The sequence below is a fragment of the Danio rerio genome, chromosome 17 (genome assembly GCF_052040795.2).
Source record: "Danio rerio strain M-AB ecotype USA chromosome 17, GRCz13ab, whole genome shotgun sequence".
NCBI classification, from domain to species: domain Eukaryota; kingdom Metazoa; phylum Chordata; class Actinopteri; order Cypriniformes; family Danionidae; genus Danio; species Danio rerio.
The window spans coordinates 34,384,787-34,403,270 of NC_141037.1; the positions used below are offsets into that span (position 1 = coordinate 34,384,787).

Consider the following 18,484-nt stretch of genomic DNA (forward strand, 5'->3'; position numbering starts at 1 on the left):
ATATTTCTGTAATTGTGTATCCACTTTTGCCATGGTCTCTTTTAGTTTTAACAAACTCATCTCTCAGGTTTTTCCAAACCATTTAACAAATGTTTTTTTTCCTTTTCCACTGCTGTTGCAATTTCTAGCCAAGAATTATTGGTTATCAGGTTATCTTTGATCACAAATCATAAAGACGTGTTTACAGTCATACTGTTTCAGACAAAATATCTTCAGAATGATTCATATTCAACTCAAATCAAACACAGCACTGCACACACTGTTCGATCGAGTCTCAAAAAATGCCGTGCGCACCGCCAGCTGAAATGATGACGCGCGCACCCAAAGTGAACATTCGCACAATCCGTGATGACGTCACATTCGCCACGCACTCAAGCGAACAAGCGGACGCGTCGAGTATAAACCAGGCTTAAGGCAGTAGGCTAGTTAATAGCATGAATTGTGACCCAATTGTTACCAAAAATAATTTTTCAAAATATCATCATTCTACCTATTTTTTTTTTATTATTATTTTTTTTTTTACAGAATTTTTATGTGTTGGTGAACTTTTCAATTTATAGTTGAAAAAACAACAAGTCATACAACAACGCAAAACAAACAAGAAAAAAATAATAATAAAAAGCTCCCTCACCTGTTTGAGAATGATTCTGGCGACCAGTCGTACGGTTTCAGACGGACACCAATTCTCCCCATACGCACACATGGCAGAACACTCCAGCTTGTGCATGGGCCAGTCTCCTCTCTAAAAAAGCACAAGGCCATGGTTTATTTTCCCAAAAGCTGAAAACATATCATATTTTCACATTTCACCAAGAGATCACAACATATACAGCATAACACACTTAAAGGTGAATATAACCCAGCATGAAGGGTCACAGGCAGCTCTTCTTTCTGATATGATATGCTTTTGATGAAAGCGATCTCATGTCGGCTCGCTTCCGTTTGATGACTCATGCTTTCTGATTGAATGAAACCTCAAGGCGAAAAGGAGAATTCCTGCGAGATAAGACTTTGAATTAGTCTCGGGCTGCCTCACAGGCTACTGGGCAATGAACAAACCAAATCCTGCGTTCTGGCGAGCATACAGAAACTGATCCCTAATGCGTTTGAGATGGATCGTCATAGCAACAGTGCGGCCAGAACGCCTTCCAGCTCAATTTAGGAATAGAGAAACAACCAAGTCCCTTAAAATAAACAGGCTATGGGACCTGCTCCATGATCATTGCTTGAGCTAAATTGGTTTGCTGCTCTTTTTTGACTACTCCTTTTGATATATAAACGGAAAACCCTGTGTCTCTCTCTCTCTCTGTTTGTGTGTGTGTGTATTTTTATATACTCTTTCTTTGCCAGAGAACCATTTGTTGCTTCTGTGGTGTTATCAAAACATTGTTATGTGTGTTTGAATGCTGTGGTCTTGGATGCTTGCGGCAAAATCACATGATTTAGGCATGGAACGTCCTGTAGGTAATCTAGCAGGCAATAAATTCCATAAAAACACTAATTTAGATGAGCAGTTTATATATATATATATATATATATATATATATTAGGGATGTGCGGAGCAGCCGGTATTTGTATTTGTATTTGTTGAGGGGGGAAAAGTATTTGTATTTGTATTTGTATTCGAGTAAAATTCAAAATGGCGCAAAAATATATATTTTTTCTATTACACTTCTAATTTACATTATAGTGAAAGTATTGTTTAATTATACCCATTATATAAATTATAGACATTCAATATTGGTTGTTGTTTTTGAACATGTGACAAGAAATGTCATTGAAAAGAAAATAACATAGAAGCCATTATCTCATCCATGGTTAAACCAACAACTAATAAAATACCCTTGTGAATATTATGAACCCCACCACCACCGTTCTTGTTGAAGGACACTGAATAGACAGAATAAAAACAAATAATACTTCAAAAAACTGTTCTTCTTCTGAAAGAACTTCTTTCCAATGCACAGAATTCCAAAAACTAATATTGACTAAATAAATCTAAATAAAACCCTGCCTGGGAGATCTGGCAGAACAAAAGTATTCTATATAATACTAAAAGATACAGCCCTGCTATTGTCATCTGCCTGCCACAAAAAAAGACACAAAGTTTTTTTTTTTTATGTTTGAAACTGACTTGCTGGGGCAGAATGTGGCTGTGTTGATGGTTTGGTGCTTGTGGAGAATTTAGCAGAACATAGCTGTGCTGATTGAGGGGATTGATGCTTGTGGGGGGTTCACAGACAGTATCAGGAGAGGATGCTTTTAGTGCATGTGATAATACATTACATAGAAGGTTGCGCAGTGGCACAGTGAGTACCACTGTCGCCTCACAGCAAGAAGGTTGCTGGTTCGAGCCATGACTGGGTTCTCCCCATGTTGGCGTGGGTTTCCTCCGGGTGCTCCGGTTTCCACCACAGTCCAAACACATGCAATACAGGTGAATTGGGTAAGCTAAATTGTCCCTATTATATGTGTGTGAAAGAGAGTGTATGGATGTTTCCCAGTGCTGGGTAGCAGCTGGAAGGGCAGCCACTGCGTAAATCATATGCTGGATAAATTGGTGGTTCATTCCACTGTGGCAACCCCAGATTGATAAAGGAACTTAGCCGAAAAGAAATGAATGATTATGCATAGGAGATGTTGACAGATGTTTGATATCTCTGCCTCTGCCGATTTCACTTTTGCACACATTATACAGTATCAGTTTGTTTTATCTGCAGCTCCACTGACTGTAAAATGCTTCCACAAAGAACATGTTTTTTTTTGACTGGTGGAGGACCAAGAAATGGCTCAGAAGCAGTCTCACTCTTTTTCTATTCGGGTGCCCAAATGTATTTGAGGAGTTTCAAAAAATAAAAAGTGACGGGAAGCTATGCTAAGGTTAACTAGCCTATAGCATATATCTTGCTGTCTGCAAAAGACAGTAATGTAGACGTACCATATAACTCCCATAAGTGCATACTATTCGACACAACTGCAAAAGCATCATTTTAACCTTCATAAACGAACGTTAATGTTACTCTGTCAACAGTCTATTGTCTAAATTACCGCGCTAACAGAGCTAACGTTGCGTAAACAGAGCACCCGGTTGCAAACTTCCCGATCCCGATCAAACTCCGCTACAAGTTTATAAACTGCATCTGGAACCCAATTAAGGTACAAAAATCTATTTAACAAAAATAGTGATGCAGATAAGATTTTTTTTTCGCTCAGTTGAGCTTTCTCTGTCTGTATCTGTGGAGAAGATTGTGCCAGACACCTCCGCCCCGCCCTCCGACTGAGCGTCTCTCTCTCTCTCTCTCTCTCTCACTCACTCACTCACTCACTCACTCACGCGGGCATGCACTGTGGTCTCATGAGGAAACGCTGCTTTTTGATATAATGTTTTTCTTGCTCCCGAATACAAATAATTTTTCAAGTATTTGTTCGAAATAAGTATTCGTAAAAACACGCTATTCGTGCCTTTCCGAATACCGTATTTGGGTTCAACTCCACCCTTAATATATATATATATATATATATATATATATATATATATATATATATATATATATATATATCTCAAGGGATCCTCGAGCTTAGGGCTCTCTCCCATTTGCAAGGACGAGAGGAGAGATTGAGCTCAGGTAGATCTCGAAAACTCCCCGGCTGATGTGGCTAAAGGTGAACTGCTTTGAGAAGGAAATACTGATGCTGGGAGCTAGACTATGGTGCAATTTGGCTTAGTCGGTTTATATATGAGGCATATCTTTGGAAGGTGGGAGAAAACCAGGGAACACACGTGGACAGGGAATGAACATGCAAACTACACACAGAAATGCCAACCGACCTGGCAAGGACCAGAGGCAGCGGTGTTCTTGCTGTGGGGCAACAGTGCTAACCACTGGGCCGCTGTGCCATCTAATTTAGGTAAAAGGAAGAGGAGAAGGGTAGAAAGGGGGGTTTCTTTCAGTCGAAAATGGTTGTGGAATGAAGACTTTGATTATTTGTAGTGACTTAGGAATCATCTGAAGCAAACAGTGAAAATGTGTTTTAAATAGAAAATCGAGCTTAAGCAACAACAGTAAATGCGACAGGTCACTTTAGATTTTGTTGATTTGAAATATGTAATTTAATTAATCTTCCAGTCTCCACCACGGTGACTGAAGCTTCGCACAAGACTTTTGGCCAGCGTAGAAATTAAAATGGTCGTGCCCAACTGAGTCTGGTTCTCTCAAGGTTTTTTTTTTCTTCACTCCTATCAGGTGAAGTTTTTTTTCGCTCTCCGCTGTCGCCACTGGCTCGCATGGTTCAGGATTGGTAGAGCTACGCATCAATGAATTTGCTCTTCAGTGTTTGAACTCTCAGTAATGATTTTAAATCACACTGAACTGAGGTAAACTGAACTGAACTGAACTTAAACACTAAAAACTGAACTACACTGTTCCAGTTACTATGACCATTTATGTGAAGCTGCCTTGACACAATCTACATTGTAAAAGCGCTATACAAATAAAGCTGAATAGAATTGAATTGCGACTTCAGCAGGCAGTTCTCAAGATTTTAGGATTTTCCCATTCATTTAGATCAGATTTTGGATGAACTGCCCAGAGTGTTGCATATTTGACCGTCGAGTGAACAGACTTTCCTTAAAAGGAAACTTTGATAATGTTCATATTTATATTCTTAGGAGTCAATTGTGTCTCTTTAGAACACTTTGATTAAATAGCTTTATTCACATTAATTCATCAGCATGAGAGTTTTTGGGGAATAAAATTTCAATGGAGGGCCGGAAATCTCTCAGATTTGATTTAATATATCTTCATTTGTTTCCAAATGCGAACAAAAGTCTTTTGATTAAACTGTGACAATTTTAATTTTGAGCTGAACTAACACTTTAACATCATGTACAATCTTTGTTATTCAACTCAAGCCGAGAAGCTAAAATCCACAGAGGGACAAGTGTGAACACTGTACAGCTGTATGATGATGGATAGGCTGATTCTAATGCCACAACTTGTACGATGCAGAAAAACAGCAGGGACGAGACAGAAGGGACTTGTGGCAGAGTGCAAATGGATTATTGATGATCTTTATTTTTTTGTGCTGGATTCTGGGCTGCGCTTGGCACTCACCAGCAAAGATCAATTACCGAGCTGTCACTCTGCCTGTGGTTTCCACACAGCGCTATCCTGGAGGAATTCATAATTGAGGAAGTGACTCAACTGTGCTTTGTCTTATACAAAGATTATGAGATAAAATTAATATTTTATAGCAGTGTAAAAATCAATATATGAATTACTGTGACATTCCAACACTGGAAAGAAATCTCTGATCATTTGATTATATGTCTGCCTTTCCACTGAGTGGTGCGGTTCGGTACAGTATAGCAGAGTTTGCATTTTTTTCCATTTCCACAGTCAAAGTTAACAAAATAGCAAATGTTATTGTACTGCTCCGCTTATTTATCACCCTATTCTTAGGGTACCCATTAAAACCTTACAGTACCAAAAATATGGACTCAATGCTGAACAATATTAGTTTACAGAGAATTGTCACCAGTGTGTGCAATAAGACAATGGATTGACAACACAATCAGTGCCACGACACTGTTTGTCACAAGAACAGACAGAGGCTTATTTTTGTTATTTTAACAGCCACATGCCATGCAGGAACAGGATCTTCTGTATGACCTCTATTGTCATTTACAATTTGTTTACTCTATTGTCATTTTTGAGGGTGATTGCCGAATATCTAAATTTGAAATAATAAACTTGAGTTTGCAGAAGACATGATATGTGAACGGTTTATTTTGGAGGGCGAATGACGTCGATTTTAATGTTTTGGCATACAACACACTAAAAATGTGCGATTCGGGGAAAATATCCAATTATGATTTTTTGAATTTAATATTGCGATTGGAATTAAATTTACGATTTAATTCAAGCTGATTTTAATTTAATTTAAGCTTCAGCTAAATAGTCTGTAAGGCATGTTAAAAATTCTGTGACAGCTCTTAAAAATTACTTATTTGTGTTCAGTGTCTGTGACTTTGAAACCGAAATATTCAAATATTACAAATGCTGCTTTTCTTTGATATTAGTTAGTCTATTAATGCTTTTGATGCAGCAGAGACCATTATCCCAATGGTCAGGGCTTTCCTGTTTGTTTTCTTTTTTGTATTGTGGGTATAGTTCAGTTGCACAATTTTGGTTGGGAAGAACAAAAGTGTGCTCATTCAGTGGGCTAGTTATAAAGCCCCGGTCAGATCAGACGATTTCAGCACGATTTCCTTGACGTAGGGTGTCATGGGTGATGTGCGGTAAACGACAAATGGACGTTGTGACACAACATTCAATCGTTTCTTCTCATGTAACGTAGCATCTTTCACGACAACCGATACCATGTACGCGATGCCTCACGACACCATCACAGAAAGTCTAGCATGTTTAATTTTCTGAAGCATAGGGGGCTGGTTTTGAAGCACTTCACCTCAGATGTTATTTGTTATTTTTGTTTACATATACATAATTTTATTGCAGCCTCTTGCGAATAACTAATCGCAATGTTTCAAATTGCGATTTTCGATTCTATTATGATTAATTGCACAGCCCTACAACACACCAAATAAGTGAGGGTACTGTTGGCAGTGGAAACTAGGGCTGCACAGTACTAGGAAAACAAGCAATATTGCTGTTGAGTGTTGTGATAGCAATATTTCTTGCAGTATATCTAATTTGCAAAATGCTATTTTAGCAGCAACTAACACAAATATTTTATTTATGTTATGATCACCTTGAATTAAACAGGTAATAGACATTTTTCTGAGTAAATTAATTAAAACAAAACTGTCAAGGTACAAACATTTAAGCCCAATCCCAATTCTATTATTCTACTTCCTACCCCTTCGGCCCTTGAAACAGAGTGTGAAGGGAAAGGGCTTTAAAATTTACCCCTAAGAAATGGGACAGCACTACAGCACCTTGCACACATCATTTTATGTCATCATGATCTCTTACTACATATGAGATTGACGATAGTGACTGCTGTGTTTATTATAGTTGTGCTATTTTTTGGTATTTATCTTCAGGAAATCACAGAATACAACAATATCATGTTATTCTAATGATATAATGCGGAAATAAGCTCGTAACTGTACTGTGCTTTTACAAAGTGACGATATTCATCAATGTAAACACATGAAAACAACAATAACATTATAGCAGACACTGTAAAAAGCTAATTTCCGGTCACCAGACTTTTCTGACAGGGTATTTAAGTATCAGTGACAATGTTGAGGGACTGGTGTACAGGAGTTATTCTTAGGTATTATAGATAGCGAAATTAGCGATTTTTATTTTAACGTTGTGTGGTCCTGAAAAATCTCTGTTTCAAGGGCTATCTAGCTCTTCCCCATAGCCCTATGCCTTCAAGCTAAAGAGATTTGGGACACCCCTACAACTTCATGTAAATGCACAAAACAAGGGGTAAGGGGTAGGGCTAAGAGGTAGAATTAGGATTGGGCCTTAGACTTTAAAACACCACGAATGACTGAATTCATATTTATTTTCAGCTCTAGGTTCAGCTAACAGCACCTACTGGAAAAGTGGGGATGAAGTTTGTAAAGGCCCCATCTGATTGGTCAGATTTGGATAACCCATGCATGCAGCACACAAATGCTGGGCACAAAAATAAATTTAATTTATTGCATTTCCCTGTGATTTGAATACTGTATATACTATTATTATCTTGATAACCATAATTTTTTCGATATATTCGTGCACTCATAGAGGAAACGCAAGCCTGATTGAGGAGACCTGTACTGTAACGCTCAGAGGAAACAAGGAACAAGCATGTAATGTAAATCAGATGTACAGTATGTGTGTAGTAAGATGTACAGTATGTGTAGTGTAAATCAGATGTACAGTATTTGTGTAGTAAATCAGATGTACAGTATGTATAGTGTAAATCAGATATACAGTATGTGTAGTGTAAATCAGATGTACAGTATGTGTAGTGTAAATCAGATGTACAGTATGGGTTTTACATATAAAGGAATGTATAAGCCGACTGTCAAAGAAAAAATATAATGTAATAAATAAATCAAAACTAATTATCAAGACATGGAAATGCAGCCTAAACAGATCAAAACAGGCATGTGGCAAAGTGTGGTATAAGTCCAGAAGATTTGGTCTGTTAAGAAAAGGTTGCAGGTGTGATTTTAGGTAAAGCGATTCTATTAAGCACTGAGTTCATTCGGAGTGTGTGCTACTCTGGCTCATACACAGAAGCAGCACTTCAGCTAGCGTTGCTCCAGTGGGACCATCCACACAATTAGAGCACTTCAGTGTAAGTACTAAGAGTAAGGGGAGAAAAAATAGCTCCTATTGCTGATAGTGCAAAATGAACTTTATGAAACATACAGTCATGGTGATGTTGTTTAACTGGCCAACAGTGTTTCACACCATGGTTTAGTAACTGCTTTGACCAGTTTATAATATAAATGCTGCACTACATTTATAATGGGTCATTACTTTTGACAAGACAAGTTCTCTATACAGATCCCTATGGCCAACTTAAACATCAAACATGGAACTGACTGAGACGAGGCCACTGATTGGCCAGTCATTTACTGCAGCTCTGCATCTTTATTCGTTTTCCAGACAAGAACTGTTCACCGACCGAGGTTGGTCACTCTTAAATTGTTTTGTTTTTATTTCTGCCAACTGATAGAGTTTGGGTTCTTTGATACTGTCATTTAGAGCTTATTTATTGGGGACAGGTAGAGAAGACTTAGAGCCAGTACACACCAAGCGCCAAACAACTAGCAAGCACAGAGAAGAGTGCACGTTCTGAGCCTACACAGGTGAATGTCTTTCCACACAGCAGTAGTGCATTTTCTCCTTCAGAATGGAAAACCAGAACTTCTGATGCACGTGTGCAAAAAGTAAACAAAGCAGCATTTATCTGCTATTTCTATTTTCACAGTAATTGTCAGAGAGAATCACTCTTGCAAAAATGTCTGATGATAATATAATAATGCAAATATTTGAGCAATGTATCAAAATTACAGCTGGTCTCTGTGTTCCTTGACTTGTTAACTTGCTACTTTACTACATCACACTCAAACTCTGATTCGTTGCAGAATAACCAGTCAGAGCGCTCTCTTCAGCCAACACAGAGTTGACATGCTGAATTGGGTCAATGAACTCTGACATTAACCAATGAGGGGTGACGTGTGGAACACACCAAACCAACTAGCTTGACTAAAGCTGACTGACTGTTTTTTTTTCATGAACTATTTGAGAGAATTCACATACAGCCAATGAAATAATGTCCTTCAATGACCCCTGAGTCAAAAAGAGGCTTACCTGACACTCTACATTGCAGTAATAGGCTTGTTTACATTTCCCACACTTCGACAGCCCTTCTTTCCTGCCAAAAAATAAAATAAAATGATAAACAGATTCAGAAGAACATCTTTTCACACTCCATGTTACCAGTTCTCTTTTGAGGAACAGATTTATTTACCTCTGTTTCCCATAATTCTTTAATTACACGGTAGAAAAACGTAGATGCTACACAAAATGAAAATCAAGGTTACATATGTATCTCTAGATATTAAATGCACTGTATTAGTCTGTCGTTTTGCTGTGTTTTTTTGTAAAAATTCACTCTTTCAGACTTTATATTTTGTGAAACATTTAAACACACTGCAAAGAATATCTTTTATGTTCAACAGAAGTGTTATTTTTTAGCAGGGAGCTGATTTTTTCCATTTGATGACATGAGAGTTTGACAGAAATTTTACATTTTTGGCTAAACTCACATTTCCTATATATAGGTCACCGAGAAAAGCAATGAAATATTGCTGTTAATTTAATCATCCAAGGCCATTCAAGATGTAGGAGTTTTTCATAAGTAAAACATAAAAGATGATTTTGAATTGAAACTGTGATCCTTAGTGATTAAAACAAAAAAGCAATTGAAATTATCATTATTTCTATAGTGATTTTACAAGTAACATCCTTGGTTGGTTATGCACTGAGGTTTTATTGAATCTGTGATTTTCTTCAACAATATAACCTTTAATCCACATCTTAAAGAAATGTGAAGATAGTCATACTTTTTTATTTAGGTTGCAGCAGGTAAGAGAACAACAGAAATGTAGCATTTCGATGAGCAATAAAACATACGCAGTAGATCATGTCTGAGTTCGCATTCATGCATGTCATGTGACTGGAGGCTTGTGCTACAGAATGTTGTGAACATGGACTGAAGACACTTATGATGCAAATAACCAGTTTATGAACAGACTTTTCTGAGTTAATAAGACCTCACTGCACCAGGAGCGACATTAATTATTTCTTTTGCTGAATGTGTTTTTGGGCTCTCAAGTGCTGGTAGCTGTTGTTAATTTACAGTGTCTGAATCACAAAGATCACAATTAGAATTAAACATTATACGTTATTGTGCTTCTAAAGTAAAATGTCCTGATTGATCTAAGGTTTAGTAAATTAATCTACAAATTTTCAATTTTGTGTTAATTATCATTTTCAAAATAACAAAAAGGAAAAAGCTAAAGTGTAAACTTGACAAGTTCTTTCTTGACAACTGAAGCTTAGTCTATGATCAAAAGCAATCTTACTACAAACTTTAATCTAAATGTTTCATACAATTTCACTTGCCCAGAGTTCACAAATACTTTTATTAGAGATGTAGGATTTCCTAAGTCTAGATCAGATCACACATTTTTTTCTGACTTAAAAAGGTAAAGCTGTAAAAGAGGTACAGCTGGTTTTTTATTCCCATAATCGTTCAGTGAAAACTTGTGACACACTCCCTATATTGTTTACCACGACACTTTGAATATTCGGTCTGAAAAAACCTGCAAGCATGACTTGAAAACAACATTAACACTGTTTATTTGACTGTGAACAATGTTGTACTTTGATGGTCGTTGGCTGCTAATATAATTTCGCTATTTAGAGTTTGCAAACAATACTTTTAAGAAATTATATTATACAGGGGAAAGTTCGAATGTCCAAATATACAACCAAGTTTACCTCTATGTCACTTCACTGAGCATTCATCCACAGCACAAACTGCTGGGTGTGTACATAAATTGGGTCACTCTTCACGGCGTGACCCAGCAGCATTTAAACACAGCCCAAACAGAAAGCATGTGCCAGCCATCTTTAAGATAGATCAGCCCCTTATGAATGCAAATGACCTGCTTATCGTAACCAAAACATAATTATTAACCAATGTAAAAGTGAACATACACATATTGTGACATCTAATTAATGCGCGCATGCATTCTTAAATGAAACACCTGTAAACAACCTGACAGGAGAGGAGAATCTAGTCTCGTGCACAAACCCGTAAAGTGTGAGTCGTGGACTTATAAGGAGCGCTGACCTGGTAAAGCAGCATTCGCAGCGTCCGCCTCTCTCGTTCACAGTCAGCACGTATGCATAAGCCGGACAGGCGAACACTAGATCACCAACTTTAAAATGCTTGATGGCTTTGAGTCCCCGGCCTTTACCGGGGCTCAGAAACCTCTCAGTACCCTCGATTCCCTCTTTTTTCATCGCTATTGACCTGCTGCTCGCGTGTCACACTTCCTTGCCCTCGTCAGAAAGCGCTGTCTCGGTCTCAGTCGGTTTTGTTAGTGACTGCGGCAAGTGTAGTGACGCCACTGACACACCACATGCTCGGCGAAAAGACTCCGAACAACGAGCTGCACCAGCAGACCGGAGGCTCACGGCAATCACACACATACATACACGCCCCGCGGTCCTAAAGCCCGTTCGGCTACAGCAACAACAGCGGCCACCAACGACCGACCGGGCCGACCTCGGTATTTGGCCGTATGGCGCCATCGTGTGCTCATCAGGCGAAAACAAGGCATAATGGACAAATCATCGTGGCAGAGATCCACTTACATCCTCCTAACTGCGTCCGGTAACCTGTCCTCCTCCCCTGCTTGTTTGCTTAGAAAAAAAAAACATTTGTGATATTTTCTGTTTAATAATTATTCTGATTATATTTTGTTATAATTTTATATTTTAGAAATACTGAAGTCAAACATTTTTGGTCACAAGGAAACATTTTTTAACACAATTATGAATTTTTCAACATTTACTAATGCATTGCTAAAATCTAAAGTTGTGTGTGTGTGTTTTAATTTGTGTAGCCTATAACAGAAGTAGAATAAGGGTATGTAACCAGTAAATTTTTCTTTTTTTGGTGAACTATAACAAACTATTTACACCTTAATTTAAGGTGTTACCATATGTTTTATAATTCATTAAAATAAAATTATTGATAAAATTATTTACTGATTTTCTCAATAATGATACTAATATTAATACCACTACTACTACTACTACTAGCTACTACTACTACTACTACTACTAATAATAATAGTTTACCCTTTAATCTTTCCTAACATTTTTTTTTTCTTTAACAAGTTATTGAATGCTTTCTGTCTGCATTATGATGCTTTCAAATATTTACAGAGCTGGTTCAGAGCTTGTATCAAATTGGTGGTCAAGTGATTTTAGCGAATCCTCTACGTCACACTTGACCTTCGAACTTGCATTTTGGTAAATTAAATTTTAAAATTACGTTAGGCTATGATTCGACGCTAGATGGGGTCAATATACGTTTTTAACATATTCCCCTTCCGTTGCAAAATACAGCAACTATTAAAACTGGATCTTGCTTTGTGAAAAATGCATCCGTGCTGCAAATTCGACCAGGTGAAGTAGGCCTAACTTATCTTTTATTTTAGAACTGTACGTGAACTGAACGTAAACCATCTATTTTACAGTCTATGAAACCATCCGAATCTAAGCTTAACGTTATTGTTGGATTCAGTCTGTCAGTGTTGATTTGTTTTTACATTTTTGAGTTGAATTTTATAAGGGCTGGGCCTGGGGTATATCGTGGCATATCACGCTGGTTATGTCCAAAATCACGCACTTTCTTGGGCCTTTTACAGTAGACCAAAACGGACGAAAGTAGGCTATGTTAGAAGTTCCAGTAGCCCTATTGAAAGAATTTTGAAAAAGACCACTTCCGGCCAGTTCCTGATATATCTCATATTACTATAAATATTAACTGTTATATTGAAGACAAATGGCCATTGTAATAATATGTGTTCGTATATGATACGTATGACAGCAAACAACGCTCTTGTCATGTTGTGGGTCCAAAATGTCATCCAAATTACACACACACACACACACACACACACACACACACACACACACACACACACACATATATATATATATATATATATATATATATATATATATATATATATATATATATATATATCCCGCCTTATATTGGCAGCACAGTGGCATAGTGGGTAACGCTATAGGTGCTCCTGTTTCCTCCACAAGTCCAAAGACATGCGGTACAATTGGGTAAGCTAAAATTGTCCATAGTGTATTTGTGTGAATGAGAGTGCATGGGTGTTCCCAGTGATGGGTTGCAGCTGGAAGGGCACCCGCTGCGTTAAACAAATGCTGCATAAGTTGGCGGTTTATTCTGCTGTGGTGACCCCAGATTAATAAAGAGACTAAGCCGAAAAGAAAATGAATGAATTAATATTACATTTTATTTTACAGCATGATGTAGTGTCAGTGATAATATTGAATTCACACTAGATTAAAAGACATCTACAGTCATGAGAGATTTCACTTATGTATACACAATACATGCATGCATTCATTCATTCATTCATTCATTCATTCATTCATTCATTCATTCATTCATTTATTCATTCATATTCCTTTGGTTAGTCCCTTTATTAATCAGGGCCAAATTATCCAGCATATGTTTTACTTAGCGAATTCCCATCTGCAATCCAGTACTGGGAAACACCCATACACACTCATTCACACATACACACTACGGCTGATTTAGTTTATTCAATTCATCTATACCGCATGTCTTTTGACTTTGGGTGCCTGGACAGGAGTACCCGGAGGAAAAACACAGGAACAAGAGGAGAACATGCAAACCACACAGAAATGACAACTGTCCCAACCGGGACTCAAAACAGCGACCTTCTTTCTTGCTGTGAGGTGACGGTGCTAACCAATGAGCCACAATGTTGCCCTTGCATAATACATGTATACTATAAATTAAAGCCAATGAAAATGTGAAAAATATAAATAAATAAAATTAAAATATAATATTTAATTTTCCTTTCATATATTTTCTGTGTTTTGGTTGGGCTTTTTGAGTAGCCATGTGTTACAAATTCCAACATGCATTTATTCCACTGTCGTTAGTTATGCTTAATAATATACAATGGATGGAAATCAATTTTCAACAGTGTGGTTTTAATTCAAAGATATAAAGTTATGTTTATTATAAGCAATTTTAATGCATCGTAACAGTTACAATGTCTCATGTATTAAAATGCCTTTCTTTCTTTCTTTCTTTCTTTCTTTCTTTCTTTCTTTCTTTCTTTCTTTCTTTCTTTCTTTCTTTCTTTCTTTCTTTCTTTCTTTCTTTCTTTCTTTCGAGACAGAGAAAGAAGCAGTTTCATACTACATCTGCTGGCTCTGATGTCTGTCTCCATCTGCCGACCATATAATGCACATGTTGAAGCAAACTCCAGTTCCAGTACCTCCATCTGCTGGTAAGAGCGAGTTTTACTCAACGAGACAGGGTATTTATTCATTCTGTCCCACTGGGATTGTTGTTTTTTCCATGTCCTGGTCCGGATATTAAACGTAAGAATTATAAAATTACGAAAATGAAATTATCCTGAAATGATTAGTCTTTTATGGCAAATGACTTGTTTTTTGTGAACACAGATGTTGTTTTCTAGTATCGATCTGAATATATTTTTGGCAAGGAATTGCACATGGAGAAATTATTCTAATAATTATGAGGAAAAAGAGCCAAATGGTCAAAACGTGAATGAGAAACAAAACCAATCAATTAGGCATTTGTACAAAAAGAAACCCTAAAAACAAAGATGTTTGAGCTTTTCATTTCAGAATGGTACGAGATGTTCCTACATTAAAGGGTGGTAATGTAAGGCCAGTATTCACATGCAAAGCATCAATTAGTCCGATTGGCAAAGTTACAGAACAGCTCTTTGTGTTAAGTTATCATCAGTGAGCTAGAAGAGTTGAATTATTCATCTCAATTGTTCATCTTTTTGTGATAAAAGCAGTAGATTTGGGCTTGTAAATCAATATTTATATATATGTTTATACAGTTTGGATTTGACAGCCTCACAGAATGTGCTCAGTGCTTGTGATTTTATGTTATTATATTATAAGAAATACTAACAATTTATACACACTGTAAAAGTATTTTATTATTATTATTTCTATAAAGACAATTTAACACCACACTTTTGTTTTCAAATATTATATTTCTGTGTTGCACTTCACTTCTAAATTTGACTGGGGAATCTCATGCGACGGATTCATTTGTAAAAAGATTTACAAGTTATCCCAAGCTCTTTGGGAAGGATCAAAGATTAAGAAACGACTCACGAAATTCCCTCTCTGCCTCATCCGTCTCTGTATTAATATTTCACAAAATCACCTTTGAGATAAATACAAGGATCTGAAACAAACATGCACCTAAAGGATTTATCCAACCCTGCAGCCCATCAAAATGATTTTTTTCTTAGCAGATCTAATCTAAAGACACAACCTTTTATAATACCATCAAGGCACAGAAGAATACACCTATCCATTTGTAAATAATGCTATCATTTTCATTCTTTTCTTGATTAATATGTAACCAAATGTTTCTTGGGACATAACCCCCCCACCCCCCGTTTGGCATCCCCCCGCTGATCATCATGTCCCAAATACTAAATCAGTTTTGATATTAGCAAGGGCAGAGCCTATGGGAATAATAATAATAATATTTTTTTGTAATAAAAGGAAGATGGATTAGATAGTCCGGATTGTCATTTTGAATTAAAGAAAATGATAAGGAATGAAAAAAAATTACATAAGTAGATTTAGTTCTCAAGGAGACCCAGATATGATAAAATGCTTCAATCTGTGCAGATGACAGAGAGCAGTCTGAACCCTTAAATCTCCCCATAACAAACATGTTCAGCTTAACGCTGCACTCTGAGCTCATTTAGTTGGGACCCTCAATTGAAAATATATGTTTTTTTCCTTTTGTTGTCTGCATTTTTTAACCTTCTTAGATTTGTTGCTCTCATTTAGGTACTCCTTTGAAGGTTCCTTAGAATCTTAAATTCAATTTTTATCAAGTTTAAGTCTACATTTTTTTAAAGAAGAAAAAAAAAAATATATATATAAATCTTAAATTTGGCGTTGAACCAACATAGGAATTGTGGCTTAATGTAAACAAATGCTTCTAAAATACATGCATATTTTGCTATACTATTACACAACCAGATAAACAACCAGATGCTAGTTTTTTATAGATAGCATAGACATTGTTGTACCTCAATGACACCATAAACACAAAACAAAAATGACAGCAGTTTAACAAGCATCAATATGGGTATGTTTAGACAAGCTTTACAATTCACCTACATCATCTCAACTGATAAGATAATTAAAAGTGCCATATGAAAAACTGGTCATACCCAGGCATAGCTGAATAATAGAAATTCAGTACATGGAAATATTCCTAAACCGCAAGCACCATTGTTTTTTTTTTTTGTTCTCGTGAATCCCATGTGTGTAAGATCCCGGTCAGAATCAGGCCAATCCGAACAACACACAGACTCTGACGTTACTCACAGGATCATTAATATCCACGTGCTCAGCAGTGCTTGATTGGGCATAACATTTTCTAGTGAAATACAACAATCATTATATATTTTTGTCCCTTATTTTCTAAGTTTACCACAGCTTTTACAACTTATATTTCTTATGTATGTGGGACTCTTATTTTGAATATGGCCAAGAATTATTTCTGGGTTTAGTCAATGCAACAACATCTTACCTGTTTACAGCTTATCAGAATGCAAAACAAGAGAAAGATGGAATAAAAGTTCATTCAGCGCCAGCCTGAAGAGGCATAAGGACTGTTTAACTGTATGTTTTTTTGATTAAGGTTTATATTGTGGTATTTTCAGTGTATGTTTGTAATGTGGCAATAGACACATGTGCATTTGTAATGTGGCAATAGACACATGTACATTTGTAATGTGGCAATAGACACATATACACTTATGATTAATTGAATTGTTATTTCAAATGGAGACATTCAGCGTATACACACAAATAGACAGTGACACAGTCGTGGTTTTTCTAGGCGCACATTTAGTGCAGCGAGTTGAAAACATCACAAATTTTCAGAACACTGCAAGCGCACCTTGTGTCATGTGACAAGAACCAACCAGTAGGGCTGTGCTATAAATAGCTATTTGCAATATTTTTTTAATTATTTATTTTTTACTATTATATTTATTTATTTATTAATTAGTTAATTAATTAATTCATTAATTTTTTGACAGATATTGCGATTTGATTTGCACTTAAATTTTGTAGTCAAGCTTCAGCTCCATAATCTGCAAGCCATGGCAACAATTCTGCGACAGCACTTAAAAATTACCTGTTTTTGTTTGGTGTCTGTGACTTTGAAACCAAAATATTTTGATATTACCAATGCTGCTTTTCTTTGATATTAATTAGACTAATAATGCTTCTGAAGCAGCAGACGCTGCTTTGTCCCACTTGTCTGCGCTTACCTGTTTGTTTTCTTTTTTATAATTATTGTGGGCGTTCGGCATAGTTCGGTTGCACAATTCTGATTTGGCAGAATTGTAGACTGTCACACACAGAAGGCAGTCACGCATTTGCTGTGGGCAGGGGAAATTAAATAATACATATATATTTCATATCACAGTCTCTTGCGAATAACAAATCGCGACATTTCAAATTGTGATTGCGATTCGATTTTGATTAATCGCACTGCCCTACCAAACAATCAGCTTCACACGTTGCATCAATTATACACATTTCAAAAATAACAGAAGACAAATGTCCTCAAGCAAACACAAGCACCCAAACATTGCACCACTTTTTCTCCAAAAATACAATTTGTATCAGAGCTACAGCATGGGTTTGTTAATGGTGGTTTGCACATGTGGATTGCAGAGCACATTTATGCTGCTTGAGCATTAAAGACATGTGCCGTGTGTATGAGCCGTGTTCATGACCCTTCTAAATAAGATAATAAAGCTTTTCATTCTATGAGCAATTCCTGACGTTCTAAATGAGTTTATAAAACCCTTTTCTGGGTATTTTCTGTACTTACCGTAGCCACATACCTACTATGTAGATATCGGAGAACTATTTAAAAATACTTTATTAATGCATTCTTCAAATTTGCACTGCTAAGATTGCTTTTTAAACAAATAATTTTTATTTGCAGAATATCTGAGCATTCAGCATTATCCTAAACACTATAAGCATTCATTTCATGTCATGGAAAGAAAGAGAGACTCAAATCCTTTTACTTT

General features: G+C 36.6%; 1 protein-coding gene and 1 long non-coding RNA gene across 6 annotated transcripts in view; one reads left to right on the top strand and one right to left on the bottom strand.

Annotated features, from left to right (window-relative positions):
• The window catches only part of smyd2a (SET and MYND domain containing 2a), a 28,892-nt gene extending 17,173 nt beyond the window's left edge, over nt 1–11,719 (bottom strand). Inside the window, 3 exon segments of one of the 2 annotated variants that reach the window (NM_001013550.1) lie at nt 632–742; nt 9,351–9,414; nt 11,401–11,716. In NM_001013550.1, coding sequence (NP_001013568.1) covers nt 632–742; nt 9,351–9,414; nt 11,401–11,573 — 348 coding nt within the window. In that variant the 5' untranslated portion in view covers nt 11,574–11,716. 2 annotated transcript variants of the gene reach the window in all.
• Nucleotides 11,412–18,484, top strand: part of LOC137488119 (uncharacterized) — a 91,518-nt gene continuing 84,445 nt past the window's right edge. For 3 of the 4 annotated variants that reach the window (XR_015513579.1, XR_015513582.1, XR_015513580.1), the window contains exons 1-2: nt 12,631–12,746; nt 14,537–14,647. This is a non-coding gene — a long non-coding RNA (uncharacterized LOC137488119). Of the gene's footprint in view, nt 11,947–12,630; nt 12,747–14,536; nt 14,648–18,484 lie in introns of those variants that run through there. The other variant, XR_015513581.1, reaches the window with a different exon arrangement.